The 24,153-nt window shown below is 35.4% G+C and overlaps 1 protein-coding gene across 5 annotated transcripts; it reads left to right on the forward strand.

Annotated features, from left to right (window-relative positions):
- Nucleotides 1-493: 493 nt before the first annotated feature.
- On the forward strand, nt 494-24,143 carry LOC140796464 (valine--tRNA ligase, chloroplastic/mitochondrial 2). 5 transcript variants are annotated; one of them, XM_073149507.1, is made up of 29 exons: nt 494-722; nt 813-897; nt 2,827-2,953; nt 4,050-4,133; nt 4,507-4,601; nt 6,085-6,176; nt 7,848-7,901; nt 8,989-9,041; nt 9,559-9,626; nt 10,053-10,128; nt 12,055-12,138; nt 12,624-12,772; nt 12,889-13,006; nt 13,125-13,241; nt 13,553-13,773; nt 14,109-14,198; nt 15,509-15,620; nt 18,176-18,286; nt 18,369-18,506; nt 20,237-20,287; nt 20,372-20,484; nt 21,162-21,309; nt 21,913-22,017; nt 22,099-22,200; nt 22,922-22,994; nt 23,083-23,249; nt 23,530-23,667; nt 23,763-23,800; nt 23,895-24,143. In XM_073149507.1, exons 1-27 carry the CDS (start codon nt 581-583, stop codon nt 23,656-23,658), a joined length of 2,904 nt encoding a protein of 967 aa, XP_073005608.1. In that variant the 5' UTR covers nt 494-580; the 3' UTR covers nt 23,659-23,667; nt 23,763-23,800; nt 23,895-24,143. The 5 variants fall into 5 exon arrangements, with proteins under 5 accessions (XP_073005608.1, XP_073005607.1, XP_073005606.1 ...); XM_073149506.1 differs by having other exon boundaries at nt 23,766-23,800; XM_073149505.1 differs by having other exon boundaries at nt 23,763-24,143.
- The last annotated feature ends 10 nt before the right edge of the window (nt 24,144-24,153 follow it).

The raw sequence follows: 24,153 nt of genomic DNA on the forward strand, positions 1-24,153 counted from the left end.
CCTGATTAACCCATTTATAACATAGAAAAATTTATTATAACTCGAATAAACTTGTTTATAATCCGAATAAATTTATTTATAATTTGAATAACTTATAAAAATTTAAATATTTTGTGTCACTGAGTGACTTATTATGCTCCATGTAACCCCTTTAATAAATGACAATGCTCATATTTGCATTATCATAATCTAATCCATCCGAATAGGGACAATTTTAGCCGTTGATTTTAATGACGCTTTTGTAACTATGATGGTTAATTAATACAAAACATTACTATTTTTAAAATAAAGATAGAAGTGCATTTATATAAAGACGAACAAATAAATCTAAGTTCATATCGGGTTCGGGTTGGATAATATCCGACCCATTTTGTCCCTAGTTAAAACTCTACATCGGCTTTATGCTACGACTGTGCGGGCCAAGCCCATTTAATGCGGATCACGTTAACACCTTATCCAGCAAACAGCGTCCAACTTAAGCTAACCGCTCCCGCGTTATCCTCTTCCAATCCATCGTAAACCCTCCCATTTCTAGGGTTTATTTCCATCTCTGTGTCGAGAAGCGACGGAAGCATCGCCAATGGCGCTTCCGAACCCGTCCCTGCTCTCTTCTTGCTCCGTTTACCGTTTAAATCCTCTCTTCTTCTCTCCTCGGACTCGCCTGATCCGACCCACGCTATTTTGTTGGAACCCGCGTCGTGTCCATCGGAAATTATTCTCAGGCACACTTCGTCTCCCTTCTCATAGCTGAAATGTTACGTCCTTATTTGGCTGTTTCTTCGTTATTAGAGTTTATTTGTTTCCTTCACCAGCCATGGCATTGGAGAACGAGGTGTTCACCTCTCCGGAGACGGCCAAGTCATTTGATTTTGCGTCAGAGGAGCGGATATATAAATGGTAATTAATCATCCCAAATGTGTGTCTTTTTTCATCATAAAGGGCACAACTTTTGAATTTCTTGTAACAAAGTGGAGACACTTTTTCCCTTGAAGCTCCAATTTTATCCTGTTCTGGTTAATACAATTTCCTGTGTATGTTTTACATCAATGTGAGTGTCTGCAAGTTCATCCCTACGAATGTGCTTGTATTTACATTCGTTTTTTTTTTTTTCAGAATTTTTTTTATGTGCATGCATGTGAATTTGCACTCTGCGTATGTACAGGCGCCTCAAGAATTGCCATGCCAAAGGCACGTGACGGTCAGCACGCCTTTGCATGCAGCTGAACGCCTCTATTATATTTTTTAGGGTTTTTATACATGGTTTTGGTTTGAAGTCTACATTAATCTTTTATCCTTAGATAATATTGTAAATGACTTATTTTTTTATAAGATACAATAAGAAATAGAAATATAATTTAACACATAACATGAATACATTTGTTAAATGATAATAGTTCAATAATTAAAACCAAAACCGATGTGAACATAGAATGATGGAGAAGATCAAATATTTTATTTGCCGGCATAAGAACAACATAAGAATATTGCATCAAATATTGTCGATAATCATCAACACTCATCCATAGATAGTAGTACTTGCTCTACATCATAAATTAGTTTTTAAAGTGTAACATAAAAACAAACTTAAGAGAATGAAAGAAAATTGTACTTTTTGATGGAATTTAAAGAAGAAATATCTCTCTTTCATTTTTTCTCACTTCCACTTTTCTTTTTAGTAGTGGCTGCCAAACGGTCTCTTTGACTAGCCCTTAATAAATAAGATTTAGAGCTGTACCTGACTCATGTTGGGTGCCGATAATTTAGCGGCATGGCATGCGCCGATCGACACAACTATCCTTGATTGTGCCTGCATTCATTTACTTGAGTTGGTAACTGGCTAATGCAAGGTTCCAGTATCGGGATCGGGATTGGTATCGGTCGTCTGGGAAAATGGTACCTATTGACCGTATTGGCCGTTCGTATGGGATCAAGCTATTTTTTAATTACGTATAATTCTAAATATTATTTAAAAATACAGAATTTTTTTTTTAAAATTAGAAAAAATAAGAGAAAAATAAGAAAATATACTCACATATGAAGCCTAAAAACTTAACATTCAAAATTTGATGAATATCAAGCTCTCTCTCTCCTCTTACCCCTTTCAAAATTCAAAACTTACGAAGATAGACAAGATTACTATTTTTTCTTTCAAAAGAAAACTTCATTGGAGAATGTCGTCGGAGATTCTACTTAGTTGCTGGTGGAAGAAGTGAGAAAGAAAAGAAAAGGAGAAAGAGAGAAAGAAAGAAAAGAGAGAGGCGGGGGGGGGGGGTGGTGGTGGTTGGTGTTTGGGTCGGATCCCACCCGTTCTCGCCAGTTTCGGGTGGGATCAGCCGATACTCCCGGGCTTGTTTCGGCTAGGAATTGGGATTGGCTAAAACTGGGGTGGTGGTGTTTGGGTCGGATCCCACCCGTTCTCGCCGGTTTCAGGCGGGATCGGCCGATACTCTTGGGCTTGTTTCGGCTAGGAATTGGGATTGGCTAAAACTGGGGTGGTGGTGTTTGGGTCGGATCCCACCCGTTCTCGCCAGTTTCGGGCGGGATCAGCCGATACTCCTGGGCTTGTTTCGGCTAGGAATTGGGATTGGCTAAAACTGGGAACCTTGGGTTAATGCGAAAAATAGAGCTAGAGAAGACAAATTGAAGCTTATGTATTTATCACTACGACCAACAATCTTCTTGTTGTTTTTCCATTGGAAGCATCTCACTATAATCCACTTGGCTGGTAGGTTATAAAGGTCTTCATTTACAGTTAAATTTCTAATGTTAGATAATTGAAGGAGTGTTTGCACTTTGACTGATACTTTGCATATCTTTCCATTTTAGGTGGGAGTCCCAAGGGTTTTTCAAGCCTAGTTTTGATCGTGGAGGAGATCCTTTTGTAATTCCAATGCCACCTCCAAATGTTACCGGATCGCTACATATGGGGCATGCTATGTTTGTGACTCTTGAGGTAGAGCATTATCATTGATTTTCTTAGAATTATGATAGGTTAACTCCCTTCAGTTGATCTAGCATATGTTGCTTTCTTCATTCATGCTTGTTTCCTTTTGACTTCAAAGTTGCCATTTGTTTTATTTTTAGTTTTAATTTGACTTAAGAGTATTGTTTGCATTATTTCTGATTCCATTTCTAAGAACTACTTTTTTAGCAAGTAAATTTTTTTCAGTTTTTCCCCTCAATTTCATGTTATGCACTAAATAATCAATTTTCTCCTTTATCTATACTCTTTCCATGTCTAGAAAGTTTCTAGCATTTTCCTTGGTTAAGCAAAACCTGCAGTAGTAAGTTAGATTACTCTTGCCATCGAACTCTTTTACCTATTATATTTTTATGTAGGGCTTTGGCTGCATTTTCTGGAGGATTGATGTTAGATTAATAGTAAATTGTGAATAATACTTGCTTCGAAGGATGACCGTGCTAGTGATGGCGCGACACTTGGCATAGGGTGTGCCAGCAACAACCCTCGTCTCGAGCTGAGCTAGTTTTCATTGTTTTATTAAAGATAAATCAATAGTCAAATATAATATTATTCAACACATAATATTATTGAATATATTTATTAAAATATTAATGATTGAACACTCTATAATATGATAGAATATTCGATAATATAATTGAACAAATAATAACATTCAACACAATATTAATTGGTAATAATTAAATACTTAAAATTAATATCTAGTTGAACGTAAAATGACAGAAATGATCAAAGGTTTTAATACATATATTTAAATAAAAAAAATTAAAGATTGACATGCCGAATCTAAGAATATCTCTAAATATCTTAAATTTTTTATTAAAAACATGTTAAATATGTGCCAGTGGCAATGCGGGGCGTGCTGGTTGGCATGCCCTATGCCTATCGGCACGTGCCACTGGCACGACCATTGTTGCTTGCTTTTTTTACCATCCCCTCTTTTACATAATATTTCATCATTTTCTTCTCCTTCTGCAGATATTCCTGCACTCCTCTTTTCTGATTTTCTGATGACTGATTATGTTTTGCTTTCTAGTTTTGTATGTTAATATGTTTTTTCTGCTACTAGGATATCATGGTGAGGTATTTTCGTATGAAAGGAAGGCCTGCACTTTGGGTTCCTGGCACTGATCATGCTGGTATTGCAACTCAGGTTACTTTCTAAACCATTATCGACATGGATTTGTGAAATTTGTCTCAAGATTGTGCTGAGGAGCTGCTGTAAGATTTAAGAATCAAGATTTTCTTTGTCCTTAAATATGTTCTTTTATTCTGTCATATTACTAGTTGTCTTAACCATTTTTGGCCTATTGTTATTGAATTTGACATTTTTTTTCAAGACACAGTTATCACATATGGAATCACTTTTGTTGGGTTTATTGCCTAACATGTGGTCATATCTTTCTTTTCTTGATTGATGCTATAATATCTTGCATATAGTTGTCGTTCATTATGCTCATTGCCCTTCTTCTCTCAGATAATGTGCAGTACAATCTGATATGTCCACTGTCTCATTAAAATTTCAGTTGGTTGTGGAAAGAATGCTTGCTTCGGAAGGCATTAAAAGGACTGAACTAAGTAGGGAGGACTTTACAAAGAGAGTTTGGGAATGGAAAGAAAAGTAAGTTTGTTTTATGGATCTTGAAGAGTGAAACAGGATTGTTCTGTTCTATCTGTCATCCCTGCATTTGTGAGCCACACACTTTTCTGAGTTTCACCATCATGTCTTTGTCTCAACCACACTTTTCATCTCTTTGCAGTTTGCATACTCATGCCGCCATTTGTTGGCATGAGATAAGAATTTTATTCTTTCTTTATTTTGTGTTCTTTTAATTATTTTTTAGTGGGTACTGGCTACCACCCCTTTCATATTTGTGTTCTTCGATGATTGGGCAGCTAATCTTCTACTTGATTCTGAGTTTCTGTCAGACTCTATTATCTACTTACAAGTTGCAATGATAATACAATTGTGATTTCTTTTCAAGGATTACTACATTCAGGATTGTGTGTTTTAACAAAAAACTAGTTTAAGGATCTGTGTTACTTTGATGGCTACATTGGCTTGGGGCATATGCATTGCAGTTGTTCACTAGGTGAGTTTGGGTGGATATTGCTGGGTATATGTTAATTTATTGAATTGCTCTAATAAATGATTGTTAGCTATTGCAGTTGTCTAATGGCTATACATTTGCTTTGGTTGAGATGCTTATAAAGTTAAGTTGTATGCAAAATTTAGAAAATAATGTCACTCTATGTATCAGATTGAAAAGATTCAGCATGGAGGATAAGATAATGAAATCTAGCATATATATATATATATTCTTTTTTGAAATGACAGATTAAGTTTCTTCATTTTTCCAGTATAACAGCTCTTGAGATATACCAGTCTTGACACGTACAATTCTTAGTGTAAGCAGAATGGCGAAAAGATTTGTGAGGGAAGAGCCTTAGTGTAAGGCTCAGTATTCTTTTCAGATGCTGTACTAAGAAGACACTTATTTACCATAATGCTTTCTCTTTAATGCTACTTTGGGCTACTTCCAACTTCTCAAGGTGATTCTCTGAACATCATGTTAAAACATGTGAAATCACTGAAAAACATGTACTTAGAAACCATAGAATTACTAACCTATCTCCTTTTCTATGTTCTTATCTGCTCCTTCAGAATTAAAAAAAAAATTATACAATGGCTCTAATTGCAGACTTGAGTATTCAACTACTTAATTCAGGACTACCTCCTTCTGATGTTATAAGTTCTGCATAAGTAGCTGTATAACTCTTTGATCTTTCCTTTTTGCATGAGTGGCTTCATTTTCGTGCTTTCTTCTGATGCTATTTTGCTTTTGTTCTGTGATTCAATATTCATCACTTGGCGATAGATGGCCTTGGATTGGATATTATGATAATATCATAGGAAAACATATAAGCAAAGTCGTCATTGTTTTACTTTGTCAAAACTTCCCTTGTGAGATCTTTCCTTTATTATATTAATCTCGATGTCGTGCAATATTTTGTTTGTTCCTAACACAGTTAGTCTGTCTAACATAACTTTACATGTCACACTTATATGTTTAACACTAGACCATTTGTTTCTTTATTTTCAGGTATGGGGGCACAATTACAAATCAGATAAGGAGATTAGGTGCATCTTGTGATTGGAGTAGGGAACATTTCACCCTTGATGAGCAGCTAAGTCGTAAGACAGTCATCTATGTAGTCAGCTTGATTTCACTGGTGGATGATGATTTTTTGAGTATTCTTATATTAAATGAGTTTCATCTTCTAGGAAATCTAGTGGTTTCTTTAAGGTCTAGCTTTAATTGCATAAATAAATATATGGGGCAAATGTCCCTGTGTTGGGATAAGGTTGGCAACCAGTAGAATCTTAATAGAATCTTGTGTAGCAGGTCCCTGCACTTTCTTTTGGACGTGGTTGATCCATAATTCCTTTTTTAATGTTAGGAGAGTAATTTAACGGGGTACATAAGTAAAAGTGTAAAACTGACTCATTTTCCATTTCTCATCCACCGATTTCCCAGTGTATATGTCCCAATTATAGCCCGTGGCCAATAGATCTTCTGCAGTCCACTTAGAGAGGCACCATCGTGCTAGCTAAGACGGTGAGTTATGAATCTAGGCTAAAAGATAAATGTACCTAGCTAAACATTTGGATGATCTACAAAAGAACTGCCAAGCCTTAAATCTCAACTATTGCTACCTGCGTCCTTTTCTCCATTCATCTCTACTCAGTGCTTCGTTAAATTTAAACTTCAGGGCAAACTCTCATCCCAGCATGATGAAATGAACTATGCAAGAGCTCCTCTACAATGAATCATGTCCAAAATTGAGGTGGTCCCTGAGAAGCTGCTTAGCTCTATGCTGCATTCAGGTCTGACATGCTCATGCTACATCTAGGCTGGGTTGGTTTTGATGGTCAAGCTGGGGGTATCCTAGGCCTGCATGACCTGTTGATAACAAGAATCTAGCAAATTCTGGTTAAGTACTTTCATATCACCCTTGATAGTGTTATCCATGATAATATGATATTCCATTTCATCCATGTAATACAATACCCTTACCCCAAGTTCGTGGATAGGCATGCAGATAGAGAAGTTTGATCAGACATTTTTTTGCTATGTCATTGCAGCAAGAAGCTGAGTTTGGCAAGGATAAGACCTTACTTAGCCTTAATTCATTCTTTCACCTTGAACTGGTCTAGGCAATCGTTAGAAATTTAATAACTTAGCATACTGTATTTCCATATAATCCTTTTTCATGATTAGCCTGTTGTTGGTAGCTGAAACTTGATTTATCCTCTTTTGGGCAATTTGATGCTACACATGCATCCTGTTAATCCAATTAAAATAATGCTCCATGAAGGTTATACTATCCACATAACAAGCTTCACAACAGAACATGTGCATCTTGGACATTGTATTAGTCTGGTTTTTTTGTTCGTTATGTTATACCATTTTTTATTTGTACTGGTTTGATGATAGAAGCTAGGATATTCTTTATGCAAATGATTGAAGTCATTGAACAATCATCCATGGTGAAGATGTTTCAATTACTTTAACTAACAGTTTCTGAAACTTTTTGGATGTTAATTTGGTAGGGATGTCAGCTTGCTATATCTTCCACTTTTATCTCTACTTTTTTTTTTTTCTATTTCTTCATCTTGTACGGGCTTTGATATAAACTATATATGATTGGATATCATGTGCTCAGATAGTTGTGCAATTTCTGTCTGATTATCAAGGTTTTCTAACATAGGTAGTGTATAGTTCTTTTGAAATTTTGAGAAATTGTGAGCTCTCGATCTGTACATCATTTCGTTCTTCTCAATCAAATTGTTATATAATTGCAGGAGCTGTAGTTGAGGCATTTGTAAAGCTTCATGAGAAAGGCCTTATTTATCAAGGTACTGATGACTAATCTGAGCACAGTAGTAACTGGAAAGATATCCATGATTATTTGTATTTTTGTTTAAGGTTGGAACATCTTGGCTAATGTAATAATTTTAGGCATTAACTATCTTATCTCCATGATTTGAAGTTTCAGTTTCGGTTTCTACCCCTAGAAAAAATGAATATCGTAAGCCAAAACAGAATGGTTTTAGCCTATTGTGGTCCAAAATAAATGTCAAAACCAAAAAGTTTGATAGTTTCGGCCTTAACCAATGAGTTTCAGCCATTACCGTTCCATCTTGGGTAAACTTCAAACCATTCTTATCTCCTTTGGTTATAAAAGTTTTCTTCCTGACTACCGCCTTGAAGGAGCAAGATAGGCCCAACCATTGGCTTCCTGAAGTGATGGGTTAGCGAGAAGCCAAGAACTTGTTGGTAGCTGAGATCCTTTGTACTAATGGCAAGTCATGTAACCTGCCAAACTGAAGGCATGTATTCCCAGATATAGATATTCTTTTCTGCTTCCCTTTTTTGGGGTTCTAAAATCTGTCTCCTCGAACCATTTTCCAGCAGTCCTATAGATAACAATGAGTAACGTCACTGTTAAGCTTCCAACTCTTAATTATGCTGATCGTACAAAATAATAATTAAACTTTCTTTTAAATGAATTCTGTAAAAGAGAATCAGGACTTGTGGAAAATTATTATAATTATAAATATACAAATCATGCCGGCTTGTAATGATTTGTCCTTTCTGTTCATTCAAGGAATTCAGGAATGTTTCTGTTGATATTCCTATAAGTAGCTAAAGGATAGTGAACCTTGTTTCCCAATTTTTGGAAACTTTAAGGTTGTAGATGGCATCTAATGGTGGAAGCTATGAAGAAGGATTGATATCTATAATAATGGAAAAAAAAACCTAATCTGCTATATTTTAATCAAGTTTTTCTGCATTTGATAGCTAGGTGGTAGACTATTAGAAAAATTTGATCTGCTTTCCTTCTTTGTAGTGTTCATTTTTATTCTTTTGACTGGAAATTCTTGTAAATCACTTTCTTGGGAGTAGATCTGGTTGGATGAAACATCTATTGTAATTGTTCAGGTTCTTACATGGTGAATTGGTCTCCCAGCCTTCAGACTGCAGTCTCTGACTTGGTAAGCAAGCTTATAAGTTTGGAAGAATCCGTTAACTTGCTTCTTTTGTATTGCACAGTTCTTTTTCATCAATTCTGAGGTTTGATATAGCAATTGTGAAACTTGCCTCTCAGTTGGTGAGGAAGTATCAGTAGTATCTTAATATAAGTTAAGCTGATCATGGCTTCTTGAAATTAGAGTCTGGCTCAAACTTGAGTTTGGTGAACAACTTACATAGAGACTACATGTTGAAATTATGATGGTCGTTATATACGCTATCCTAGTCTAAGATTCAAATGAGCTTACACTGTCATCTGAAGTCCAAAAGCCCAACATATTTAGTCAAGCTTAGAGTATAAACCTGATCTCTTAACAGGCCAGAATGACGACTCAAGTTCAGTTCCCATGCAATGGATTTTGTTGAGCCCAACTGATTTGGATAATTTTGTTTTCTTATTAAGTTTGTTAAATATTTATGCCACATTTTGATGAGTGGAATGAGCCTAAGAATGATATAGTTATTGTTTATTCACTTTAGGAAGTTGAATACTCTGAAGAGCCTGGTTCTCTGTATTATATCAAGTATCGTGTTGCTGGTGGTTCAAGGTAATTTTCTCTTGCCATGCATTAATCATGAGAGGGTCCTGTTCATTTATTCTTTGTGATTCATGGGGAAAGTGATCTCTAATTTATCAAATGTGCAGTGTTCTTTTTTCCCACTTGGTTTGCTGATTAGACCCTAAATTTTATGCAGCATGCAGCAGCAAATCATTGTACTAAAGTAACTAAACAAGAACTTACTTTCATCTTAATATTTAATTGGTCTACACTGTAATATGTGGGACTCTGCCTTGATCTAATATGTGCATTTTGTCTTTTCGTGTTAAAATATGCATTGTTTGGTTTGACACTTTAAATTGGAATTAATGTGTACGATATCTATCACTACATTATTGCAGTTACGCTTGCTAGGTCAGTCCTTCTCCTTTTAATGAGCGTTGTTACTTATATTTTGTTGTTTTTGTGCCATAGGAGTGACTATTTGACAATAGCAACCACTCGTCCTGAGACATTATTTGGTGATACAGCAATTGCTGTGCATCCTGAGGTGAGCATATATTCTTATTATGGAATATAGTTTAGATACTTCTCAAATTGGTCTAACCTATATATTTATTTTGATGTTGTTTGGTTGATTCTTCCTTATCCACATATATGACTATGAGGACTAGTAATACCTACATGCTATCAGATTGTTTTATTTTTGTGCTAGTATTGATAACTATTTATGCGACCAAGCTGTATTACGCCAGGCAAAGGACAGGGTAGTCATTAGGTCATAGTATTACAAAGGGCAGAAACATGAATCTTTAGTATATGTCACTCCTTCCGCATACAAAATGGGAATTAAATCATGAGGAAAATGGCAGATCAAGGGGTAATTAGATGATAAAAAATAAGCAAATTAATGGGTAAAACTTGCTACTTATATTGCCGAATTGGTCTGCCTTGTGTTCTTGCAACATATAGCTGCAGTGTTGGTGAAGTGGCAGTTAATGGCAAGAGGCATGGGTTATAAAACCAACAATTTCCTGATTTAGTAGTTTCCCTGACAACAGTTTTTCTATTTTCTACTTAATAATTAGGCATATCACAATTTCATCAACTTGAAGCGAGAAAAAAAATGCTAGATAAGATACAAGTAGTTTCTGAGAAAAATAGACATCACATTGAGAAATGTCAATTGCTTTGGGCTTTCCCTATTGTTTTCATTTGATTTACAACATGAGTTTGCATCTTGTTGAATAGTATTTAGTGCAGGCTTAGCTGATAACCAATCCAACATAGATAGTTAAATGAGTTGTGCTGAAGATAAGTAAAGTTATGGTGGAAACTATGTTCTTCATTTATTTGAGCATTTCAAGAGTTCCAAATTGTAGCCAAGTATGTAAATCAAATGCTTAAAACTGAAACTCACTTTTGTTTTAAAGAACAGAATATTCAACAGTAAGCATTAATTGTTGGCTGTATGATAAATTTCCTTACAGGTTACTAATGAAAATTATCTGGAATTGGTATAGTATGACTAAAATCACTAGATTATGGCTGGAACTAAAATTTTGTGGATTAGTTTTGTCTTATGGAACTTATTTAGTGAATGATATTGTGCAGTATGGGAGAGTTAAGATGTCCCTTTTCTACTGATTTTCGTATTGAAAGTATTTAAGAACTCAGATATACATAAAAAGATAAAGAATCATTTCTGACATCATTATGTTATTTTTGGTCGATATCTTAGGTATATATTGCTTAATTGGTCCTATATTTTAAAGCCAAAATCTCATAGAGACCAAGACACTGAGAGCTATGTTTAATGCCTAACATAATGTGGTAGCTAGAGTGCAATTCAAACATGAGAAGGCCCTAAAGAATTGTTGGAATTTTAAGGGCAGTTACCCTGATGCCAACTCTAGATATTGCTGCTGAATTTCAAGAAAGCAAGATCTTCCAACAGAAGGCTGCAGGCTTAGTTGGCAATTAGAGATATCTACCTTCTCAATTGCAATTTATGCTTGTGCAACCCAGATAAAACCTCTGCAGGAAGTCCTGTGGACATGTGAATCCTTCAGAGTTTATAGGAGGGAGAAAGATAACTTTGACTTAGGGACTTGTTTTCGTGTCCAAGGTACAATCAAGCAAAAAACTCAGATCAAACCTCTGTTTGTGTGTGCTTGTCAATGCCTGTGTTTGTGTTCCTGTGTATAAGAATGGTCATTATCTAATATCAGTACAATGGATATCTTGGTTGAGATGATAATCAAGCTTTCCTTTGTTGTTCCCAAGCACTGTGTTATCTTCTTTATTCATTTTCAGTCCGAGCTAACACCTGGATCACCTGGTCAATAGTTTTATGCATTGGTTTTTAACTTATATCACTGCCTAATATGACATCAAGCTCTCCATTAGTTTTCTTGTATCAGGACCTTACTTTTGCATAGCTTCTTAATAATCTATATACCTTAATATGATGCAGGATGAACGTTATTCAAAGTACATTGGTCGGCAGGCAATTGTACCCTTGACATTTGGCAGACATGTTCCCATTATTGCTGACAGAGTAAGGGCTTTTGATTATTCTTCTATACTGTACTGATTTCAACAGCTTGGATAAACATCATGATTAACTTCACCTGGTTGGATCAAAATCCTTTCATAGTAAGAAGAGTGCTACTGAAGGCATTTTAAGTAATGCATTTTATTGCAGGACAACATATGGTAGAAACTAGAAACCTATGTCATGCCTTTATATTATTGTTACATCTGTTCTCAATGGTGAGAATATACTTGTTTGGTTCATAGAAGAATCTAATTTACTGTTTAATAGAAAAGAATCAAAAGATGATTTGATGTTGTGCTAATTGTTGAGAGATTCTACTTGGTTGTTCCCTTACCTACATCGACTGGTCTAGCATCTATTAATGCTATCTTGGAGAATATATCGTTGATCATCCAACTTTCGTTCCATAGCACCTTTTTTTTTGTTGCCTTTTTTCTGTACTTTTGCTTTTGTCTTGATCATTTTTATCTATCTGTTGTCCACAGCATGTTGATAAAGAATTTGGAACTGGAGTATTGAAAATAAGCCCTGGACATGATCACAATGATTATAATATTGCTAGAAAGCTTGGTCTTCCTATCCTCAATGTCATGAACAAAGATGGCACCTTAAATGAGGTGGCTGGGTTGTACAGGTTAGTCTATAGTGGCAAGTGCTACCAAGAAAAGGAAACATATAGTTCTGTTGGGCATTGAAAGATTCTATTTCTGTTTACCAGTTTGCCTTGTGTCTCTGGTGACTTCATTGCAGTGGGCTAGATCGATTTGAGGCTCGCAAGAAATTATGGTCTGATCTTGAAGAGTCAGGATTGGCAGAAAAAAAGGAACCTCATAAATTACGAGTTCCCAGATCCCAGCGTGGTGGTGAAGTGTGATGAGATTTCCCTATCTTTTCCAATCAATTGTTGTTAGATATCTGTTGTTTTCTTTCCTTCTCCTGGGTCTGGCAAATAATTTCATGACCTTTGATTTATTTCTCTACTAAAGGTAATTGAGCCACTGGTGAGTAAGCAATGGTTTGTTACCATGGATCCACTGGCTGAGAAGGCCCTTCATGCAGTTGAAAAGGGAGAATTGATCATTCTTCCTGAGAGGTTTGATAAGGTACTTAAATACACAACGATCTCTTACATACTAAGCTTACTGAGGATTAACAGCTTTTACTTTTGGGAGAAACAAACTTATTGTTTCTGTCAAAGATCTTTTCCCTGTGGCAACAACTTGGATGAATCTTGGCTGTTTCTGTTGATCTTCTGTGGGAAGAACAGAAAAATATACTGTCTTATTTATTTCTTGTGATTGGACATACAGGGAGAGCTATGCTTATTTCTGGTGTCTTGTGTTGTTAGTAAGTAATTTATAATTTAATAAAGGTCATCCTTCACTGATTTGCTTTCTCTTGTTGTTTGCTGTAGACCTATAAACATTGGTTGACGAATATTAAGGATTGGTGTATAAGTAGACAGTTGTGGTGGGGCCATCGAATACCTGTTTGGTACATTGTTGGAAAAGACTCTGAAGAAGATTATATCGTTGCAAGGAATGCTGAGGAAGCACTTACAAAAGCCCAAGCACAATATGGAGAATCTGTGGAAATATATCAAGACCCTGATGTTCTTGATACTTGGTTTTCAAGGTTCTCATGCTATAAACTTTTTCTTGAAAAAAATGTTATAGCTATATTGTATTAAAATAATAATTTTAGAAGAATTTTTCTTGGTGATTTCTCATGCGTGTTACTATATTCTATATCTTGTACTTCTACATTCAATTCTTAAAGGTAACTAGAAAAGTACAAATAATATCATTTCATCTTCTTGTTTATATTTTGAGAATATTGTCATGATCAACGGATGGCTTCATCTTACCTGCCTGCTATTATGGTTATTTACCGGGCATTTATTCTTTGGTGCTAAAAATATTCTGTCTCCGTGGATACTACTAATTTGACATCTAATGTTTGTGTTTCAGCGCATTGTGGCCTTTTAGCACTCTTGGATGGCCAGATGTATCAACTGCAGATTTCAAGCGATTTTATCCAACAACTATCCTTGAGACTGGGTCTTTTCCTTCATCTTAATTCTCTGTTTATCATTTAAGTACATGCTTCTGCAAATGCCTCTCTATTAGTTGATTTTGGATTTTTTTAAACCTCTTATCTTGTGTAAAATAAATTTTATGCTTAAATTTTGTGCTCAAGAAATATAGCTAAGTACAGATGTCAGAAAAGTACCACTGACTAGAATCACCAAATTCTGTCTTATTTGGGGTTGTAAAACTTCCCATGTATACTGTGAAGCCAGTTGGGCAGCTGATTGGCTGGCAACTCTGGTTGGAAATAATTTTCACTTTTCAGTTGCACCCTAGGCCTTTATGGCAGTTTTTGACCTCTTACTCTAAGGAAGCTTTTTGTAGATTTGCGATTAATCTATATAATTCCTTCCGTTTATCTCAAATAAAGAGAATGATTTATCTTACTTGTAAGTCGGCATGGTTCTAAGATATGATCCTGTTTTTCTGCATTTTTCTTATTTACTCTGTCTTTCACTATTTCTTTCTCTCTCTTTTACTATTTCAATCTTTTCTCTCTTTTCCTTTACCATAGCTATTGCTTCTCCAACGCAGAAATTTAGCTCAGGCAAACTCTACCGACGTAGATCCAACTTTGACGATATTGGTTATGTGAACTTTTATTTTATTTTATTTCTCTGTCTATTTTCTTTCCTTCGCTGTAGTTTCTTTCTTCTCTTTTTTACTATGGTAGAGTTTTTTTTTTCTTCTTTTCGTTTGTTCCACTCTCTCTCTCTCTCATCTGATACAATAGTTTTAAGTTAGTACTGTTTTTAGTTTTTAGACTTTATATGAGAGTAATTATTATTTTATCATTTTTCTCATATTTTTTGAAAATTTTCTGTATTTTTAAATAATATTTATAATTTTATGTAATTAAAAATAGCCCGATCCGATTCGAGTGGCCGATGCCGCCAATACATATCGTTTTTTTTGGGAGGTTGATTTCAATCCCAATCCTGATTTTTTAAACCTTGGATTTACATTGTACTTCATCGCATAAGGAAAGCAACATGCCATAAATTAAGTTGGTAAGCTTGTTTTTTACATTCAATCTACCTCTCCGGTGTCACCATCCCTGTCCATGCCTGTATTCTTTGTAGTGTTGTGTCTGCTTATTATAGTTTTCTATGGAGTTGGCTTATATATCAACTAACGGAGACCAATATTTTCTGTGTATATGTCTGTTTACTACATTCAATATCATAGTTTTCCATGTCTAAATGTAAACATATATTTAGTATTACTTTACATTTATCTGATCACCATAAATCATGATAACTTTGTGTTTTGATTTTCAGACATGATATCTTATTCTTTTGGGTTGCTCGAATGGTGATGATGGGCATAGAGTTCACTGGAAAAGTTCCATTTTCGTATGTTTATCTACATGGTCTTATTCGGGACTCTCAAGTGAGTAGGATGCCTAAGCTGGCATTTTACATTTCTATGTGCTATTTATTTAAGAAAAATCCTATTTCTCTTGAATGTGCATATGATTATCTTTTCTTGTTTCCATTGGTAATAAATTTTTTTGTTTAAGACTCATATTAGTACGATGAATTTGACTGCAATTTGCTTAATAAAGTTCTCCTTTGGCCATAGGAATTTGGAAGTGATAATTATGTTCTTTATCTATTGTCACGACTCAAAATCAGAATCACTGTATCCCAATAGACTTGAGACATGATGCCTTAACAACAACTTTCTAATTCCATAATATAAAAATACTTAATATGAATAATATCTCCAAGTTAAAAATTCTTAAGGAATAAAGATATTTAAGTTATATAACCAATGTCTTCTAAATAAAACTAAGGCAACATATAGTTTTTCAAATTGAAACTAAAACCGCTACTATAATTGAAGGTAGAAAAAGTCAAAATCCTAAATGGAAGTGAATGAATCTCGGTGCACTACGTTCATTCGCCACGCCGATCAATATCTGAAATATTAAGAGAGTTTAATAAGCTAGTAATTTTAGCTCAATGAGTGAATCCACTCAAAAGCAGCAAAAGTGCAAAACTGAATCCGATCAAAAACCAAAGCTCAACATTTGATAGTAATAATAAGCATGCTCATAATGGGAATAATAAAGCACAAGTAATAATAATGTAAATAATAAACTAATAATATGCTTAAGATTTTATTATGCGAAACTTTTCAATCTTAATAAATATCATATTTCATCTTATGAGATTATGCCTATAAATCCACATCAATTAGAAATTACCTTTAGATAACGCTCAGGTTTTTTTTTTCTGTAGCTGATATGGTCCGAATCACTAGAAGGTATTATTATATGATAAAAGTACATTGTCTTTTTCATTAATCGTTGAGAGAGATTAGAATCATCTTAGAAATTTTTTTGGTTTAGACCGAGTCTTTTATAGAAAGAGATTTAGTACGATCCTTCACCTTGATGATATCGCTAGGATTATTGTGATCGAAATGACTGAGTGAGAGAAGGAAGCGAAACAGTAGTGCACATTCCCAGCACTTGTGTTACGATGGCCGTGTCGACCGACACGGGGCGTGCCAGCGGCGTACTAGCACGTGGCAGGAGGGGTGCTGCACGACATCTCTCCTAGCAGCTTCGTCGCTCGCCATCGACCTCACCGTCGCCGCTCGTCATTGAGCGGGGAAAGATGAATATGAGTAGTCTCCCTCATCTTTTTTCTCCCTCTCTTGTAGCACGACCATCCGTGCTTGTGCCTACTATATTTTCTAAATTGGGTTATCACGTCCATAATTTCGATAGCTCTCTCTCTCTCTCTTGGGTTTTTTTTAGTGAAATTCATTTGTCTATGAGTACCTTCACTTGTTGCAACAATATCTTTATATGTGCACACATGCATCCGCTTGTGTGTTTGGTTATCTGCTTTAATACAAATATGTGTGTACATCTATGAAGGATGGATACTTTCATATACTCTGACCGTGTTTGTAGCAGATATTCTACCAGCTACACTACTCGACTACTTCATGGATATTTATCAGAAGACAGAACTAACTTCTTTTAAATGATGCTGTGGATTTGGCTTTGGTACTTCTAAGATTCTCTTTGGTTGCTTCTTAGAGTCTTCTGGTGATAAGTCAAATTTTTTTTTTGAGGGAGTGTGGATTTGAAGTTGGAAGTCTGAATTCGGATTTCATGCAACAACTGCTACTCTTATTTAAATAAAATTCTCTTGACTTGCATCTCAGTAACTTGTATCATACATAATATATTGGACTAGAACAATTGTTCAGTTTTATGTAATTAATGCATCAAAAAAATATATTTATATTTATCAAACCCGTTTGACTAATAGAGAGATGAATTAAGCAAAACATCCATATATTTGACTTTAAATAGTTGTGAGTAAAGGCCTGGTTGTTGTGTTTATACTATCACTTATTACAACATTTTCCATGTCATTGTGTCCTTGTGTCGTATCTTGTATTTTTTTCCATACTTTGTAGGTGTGCCTGTGTATGCGTGTGACTCTCTATATTCAGTGCTTAACTGTGGTGCAAGTGCTCCTTGTTTTTGTCTATGTTGGTGTGTGCACACAGATGAGTGTGGATATGAGCATGGTCATGTGCATCAGTGCATACATGTGAATGTTTCAGCACCTCTCTATGTGCGTATGTATGCTTGTGAGTGTCTGTTTTGACCTCTTGGATGCCTTCCTCACATCAGCTGCACCTCTATATTTTTAGAAAAAATGGCATAATGTTATGTTGCTTCTACCAAAATGTTTCTGTCCTGTGAAGTTTCATGTTCTATCAAAGTCCTGTCTAATTGGTGCAGTACTATTAGAAAAATGAATCATAACTAAATTCCCTTTTGTGAGTTTTCCTGTATGTATTCCCTGTTATTATCCATAATGTTTTAATTAGCTCAGAGTCCAAAGGCTTATCATCTACGTGACCAAGGTGTTATTTACTTTTGAAATAACATCAGAATTTGTTACTATGTTCAGGGACGGAAAATGTCCAAAACATTGGGTAATGTCATAGATCCCCTGGATACTATCAAAGAATACGGGACAGATGCATTGCGATTCACACTTTCTTTGGGGACAGCAGGGCAGGTTTCTTTTGAACTCAGTTCTCTATGGCATTGTTTGTGGAATCATCCATTTTGTGTCTAGCAATTGGCTTGTGGTATTTCAGGACCTTAATCTGTCCACTGAGAGATTGACTTCAAACAAGGCTTTCACAAACAAGCTATGGAATGCTGGCAAGTTTGTGCTGCAAAATTTGCCTAATAGTAGTGATGGATCTGCATGGGAACTCGTATTGGCAAAGAAGGTTACTTCTTTTCTATGTTAGTCACTTGCTAACTGGCATGTAGTTACTTGGAGAAAATCCTGATTCTGAAATTCGGCTGGACTGAGATCTTTTGAATATTATTTTGTTTCTAAAACAATAGCTGGTTTGTATATACATCGGTTTATGAGAATAAAATAGAAACCTCTCTTAGATTCATATTTGCCACTCAGTTTAGCTGAGCTTGATGCTTCTAACCATGAAACATTAAGGACTGTCGCCAGACTTACAGACTTATCAGTAGGACCCGTGGCGTATTATTTTGTACAAATAATTGTAATTGCAATTTTGGGCCTTCAGCTTTAGTTCTTACAATCTGTTACTCTGCTAGTAAATTCGAAGTAATTTCAATAGATTTACATGTCGCAGCACAATATCAAGCTGATTATCTGTCGGCATGTGGCATGTCACTGACCAGCGCATGCTCACTATGATTAGCATTGTCAACACTATCTACTGCCACATTCTGACAACTTCAATTGTGATTCTTTGCTACATCTCCAAGCTTTGTGCATCTTTTTCTATCAATCGAATTCTTGGGTATACGTAATCACCATTAAAGTAGTAATTTTAAAAGATAGTCAGTATTTGAGTACATCTATATAACCACATGGAATGAAATTTCTTCATAAGTAAACAGCCAGCAAATAGTTAGCATGTTATCTACTAGTTTTTATGAATTTTCTTCTTAAAGAGGCAGTGTTAATGTTCTAAGAGAAACTACTAAATCAGTTTCTGTGGTTTACAGATTTTATAACTGGTTTTTAAGGTTTAATTTTTATTTTTTCTTATGATGGATCTCCCTGCAGTCTTTGCGGGGTATATGTACCAGAGTACAATATTGCTATCTGCATATGTGATCCCTTTATGCAGTCAGGACATGTAAGGACCGAATAATGCAAACCATAGGGATCTCTATTTCAATAATGTAATCTGAAGGATCAATTCTAGAAAATTGCAAACCATAGGGACTAATTAAGTTTTTTTTTAATGGTTCTATAATTTCAACCTGGTTAAGCAAGTTGCACCTTTCAAATTGTGACCTTGAACACATTCCCCACCTTTCATCATATGTGCCTTTGAGCAGATTATCCAACTAGTTTGGTTCCTCAATTTTATTATCTCAGTATTTTTGGTGTTCATTTGTGCTTTATGTTTTTTAGCAGTTATGTTTGTAAACCTGTGAACTTAAGCTACAAATAATAAAGTTAAAGGACAAAGCAACTTGTTTTTTTAACAAGTGAAAGTTATATGATGGAGAAAAATTCAAGAACAGTGTGGTATGTCTCTTTACATGTTTACAACATAGAACATATGCTAGGTGTTATGTGAGAGCATATGCAGGAGGAGGGTCCATAGGTGAGCACATATGCATTTCATTTCTTAATCATGGGTACTTTGGTATTTAAAGTTTACATAATCTAAGTAAGAAGTTAGTATTGATTACATTGTAAGGAAAACAATGTGAGAAATTCATGTTGGAATCCTGAAAATAGTGTAATAAGCAGGTGAGATATAAATAATCATATCAAAACACAAATGAATTCTATGCTGGCTCTGCATTAAGGACAGTAGCTGAAAATGAGATCACAACACAGATTATAGTTTCACCTATCTCCCTTGCGTGTTCTTTGTTAACTTTGATATGCCTACTATTATCTAGCATTGTAGTCTGCTAGAGTTATTAATTTCAAAAACTGGCTTTCATACAGTTTGATACAGAGGAATCGCTTCTTAAACTACCTTTAGCCGAATGCTGGGTGGTAAGTTTGATACTCTCATTTAACTTCCCTTTTTCCTTTCCTCATACTTCTCACAATTTATTGAAAAATAATGCATAATTCTAGGTCTCAGAACTTCATGAACTGATTGACACTGTTAGCACAAGTTACGACAAGTTTTTCTTTGGAGATGCTGGTAGAGAGATCTACGACTTTTTTTGGGGTGACTTTGCTGATTGGTAAGGCAATCCTAACTGCACATAAGTAATGATGCATGTTTTTTTGCATGGATCATGGATATACTCCCCTGTTTTTATGTTCATCTCCTTTTTCTTCATTGAAGATTCTTTCTGCTCTCACTTTTTTAACCAAATCTTGAAGTAATCAATTGGTTCTTAAGAAGACCTGCATGTCGAGAACACATAAACATTGAAATTAATGGCTGATATCTTAGATATTTGGTAGTTGCCAATTAGTTTATATGCTGCCTTGTAACTACTTCTGAAGTATGGGAGGGGCAAAAAGTTTATTCTTAAGAGGACTGCATAAAACTCCTACCTCTTTGTGGTATGAGTGCAAAATGTATGTAGTCTTAAATTCATCATGGGGGAAGCTATTTTCATGGCTCAATTCCATGTCCACTTGGGTGTAAAGTTGCAGACCCAGTTCTTATACTGCATGACATCCTTTTGTTATGAACACACAACAAAATCAATTTTGTTTCATAGTTTGTGCAAGAGATGTGGTTTGTGACCTAAATTCATGCCCTCAAAATTTGCAGAGTGTGGGAGATGATTAATCTTTGCTGTTTGTCTTAGTCTATTTGCAGTTCCTTCATCAGAGAGATACTTTTGATTTCCTGTTTTTAGTTAGCTATGGTGCATACTTTAATCTGTTATATGTTGCTATTCACCAGGTATATTGAAGCTAGTAAAACTCGTCTGTATCATTCTGGGAATATTTCAGTTGCTTCTACAGCACAAGGTGTTCTATTATATGTATTTGAAAACATACTGAAGTTGCTCCATCCTTTTATGCCATTTGTCACTGAAGAATTATGGCAGGTACTAGACTCTTGTGAGACTGGAAGATTTATTAGTTGGTACATATATTCAAAATAAATGTAAAATTACTGTGATGCAACCAGTGTTTCTAATCTAGCCTGATATAAATTAGTCAGTTCAATTTTATCTTGTTGAAAATGAAGTTAGAATCAGTTGAACACTGTTAATAACAAAATTTACTGCTTATTTACTGTACTAAGGCTACTGCCTACTTGGGCAAGACAAGTGTGCAATAGTGGATTATGTTTTCTCCAAGTTAGTGTTAGTAGCATCAGAGCTATACCAAGTGTAGTGTGTTGATATGACAAATAGACAATGTATATTTTGGCGTGACCTCAATGTATTGTAGGATGAATAAGTTTCATCTGCTGTATAACCTAAAGTTTATGTTTTATATTAAATATTAAATATTAAATATTAACGAAGACGGGTTAAGCTTACTAGCCCTTATTCAGTCCAATTATTTTTTGTTTAAATCCTTGATGATACTTTTCCCGCTCCTAAAATATATTTTCATATTCTTTTTCCAATAACTTATTTTTAATTTCTGTATCTGATAATAATGAATATATGTTTTGGCCCATCCATCTGGGTCTTGTCCAGGCATTACCTTACCGGAGACAAGCTCTTATAGTATCACCCTGGCCTGACACTTCACTTCCCAGGGATACAAAGTCCATCAAAAGATTTCAGAATTTACAGTCACTGGTGATTTTAGTAATACTTTATTTTGTGGCTTCCTTTTTAGCTTCCTCTTTTGTTGACCGTCACTTCTCTATTCTTTATTAGACAAGAGCTATCAGGAATGTAAGAGCAGAGTATTCTGTTGAGCCAGCTAAACGCATATCTGCGTCTATCGTTGCAAGTGCAGATGTCCTTGATTACATCTCAGTAAGTGTCATTTCTCAGGTTTAGTAATTGCTCACTTTATGGGTTGAACTTCTGTAATACCAGTTTATGAGACATCTGCATAGGAACAACAGGAGCATTTGTTACAATTACCGTGTGGTATGCTATACATATATATGATAGATACAACTAGATTTATCCTATCATCGAAATGGTTGTCCTGATGCACAAAGTTCTCAGTTCTCACCAATATAGGGTCTGGGGAGGGCAAACTCTTACACTCATTATCTAAGAGGTTGTTTCTTTGATCCAAAGTACATGACAACCTTTGACCATCTAAACTAACTTACTAAGTGACACCTTAATGCCTTATTCATAAAAATCTATATTTTTTCTTCTTTTTGTGGCTTTACTGTTTGTGTTATTTCTCATGTATTTGCTCTTCCAATGGTATGTTGCTGTCACACCATTGATCCTGTGATCCTTCTGTCCTATTGTGCCAAGACACTTCCTATACATGTAGATATGCTATTCCATGCATGAAAATAATATCATCATCATCATCATCATCATCAGTGAACTATTCTCTTCCTCTAATATGTGATAGTTGATTTAAATAAGCATGTTAATGTATTATAGTAGCTCTTCATTTATCTATACTTGGTTTTCTGCTACTTGCAGTTTGATACTTGTACCATCTTAATGCAAAGTGTACACGATTGCCTTTCTAGTATCACATATTTTTATTTTTGACTCTGGACAGAATGAAAAACAAGTGTTGGCTTCACTATCCAGGCTTGATCTAGAAAATGTTCATTTCACAGGATCTCCTCCAGGCATGTTATATGAAATGCTTTCTTCTCATATTTCTTAAAAAGAATACTTATCACATTAACATGCTGACTCATTTTCCTATGTTACTAGATGATGCAAAACAATCTGTTCACCTTGTGGCTGGGGAGGGCTTGGAAGCTTATCTCCCTCTTGTAGACATGGTGGATGTGTCAGCAGAAGTTCAGCGGCTTTCCAAGCGCCTCACTAAGATGCAGTCAGAATATGATGCTCTTGTTGCTCGCCTAAATGCTCCTAGCGTATGAAACTTCCTAACCTTTCCTTTGTCTTTGCTTTATGAAATGGCAGTATGTGCTTTACTCTTAAAAATAGGTGGATTTTTTTTGGATTCTTGCATATATTTTCTCAGCCTTTATATCCTTTGATCCTTCTAAAGATTGGTCTGAACTTGAAGCACAAATTCTGGGACCCATATACTGTATTGACACTCATTAGCCAATTATTTTACACATGGAATCTTTTCTTCATAGGCGTTGGTCTGCCTCTCTGAACATTATGTTTTAATATGTTGTGGTGCAGTTCATAGAGAAGGCGCCTGATGAGGTTGTTTGTGGAGTTAGGGAGAAAGCAAGTGACACAGAGGAGAAGATCTCTCTTACCAAGAGCCGACTTGCCTTGCTCCAAGCAACAATCTCTGTATCAAGCTAATCTTATCATGTAAAATTGATTCCTAGTCATGCGTGCTTTCCTTATATACCTTGTTCAATACAAGTCCTAATGCTTATGTCACCATCTAAACTTATCCTTTATAGCAGGGCATTTTCTACATATCGATATGATGGGTGATTAGGCAAGTCTGACAGCACCCTTCATGCATCTTGATCGCCTGTTGCTCGATCTCCATTGGCGTTGCTCAGTTACCTGTTGTTTATCTATTTATACAGTCCAGGTGATACATAGCTGGCTAAGCTGGAGACCAAAGGCGAGGGCGTGGTAGTATACAGCTGAGTTGATTCCGGCAATGATAGTATAATTATTAGTTCTTTTGGTACATTTTTCTGTAAGCAGTGAGCTGTGTCATGCATAATATTGATCTGTAACAACTAATTTTTTGAAGCATATTGCCTGCTGAAGGAGATGAATATTGTGCTATATTCTTGATCTATAAATAATATCATCTTGCCTTTAATCAAGTCGAAGGTT

Source organism: Typha latifolia, chromosome 10, assembly GCF_019914945.1.
Source record: "Typha latifolia isolate L0001 chromosome 10, TyphaL0001v2, whole genome shotgun sequence".
Lineage (NCBI taxonomy): Eukaryota > Viridiplantae > Streptophyta > Magnoliopsida > Poales > Typhaceae > Typha > Typha latifolia.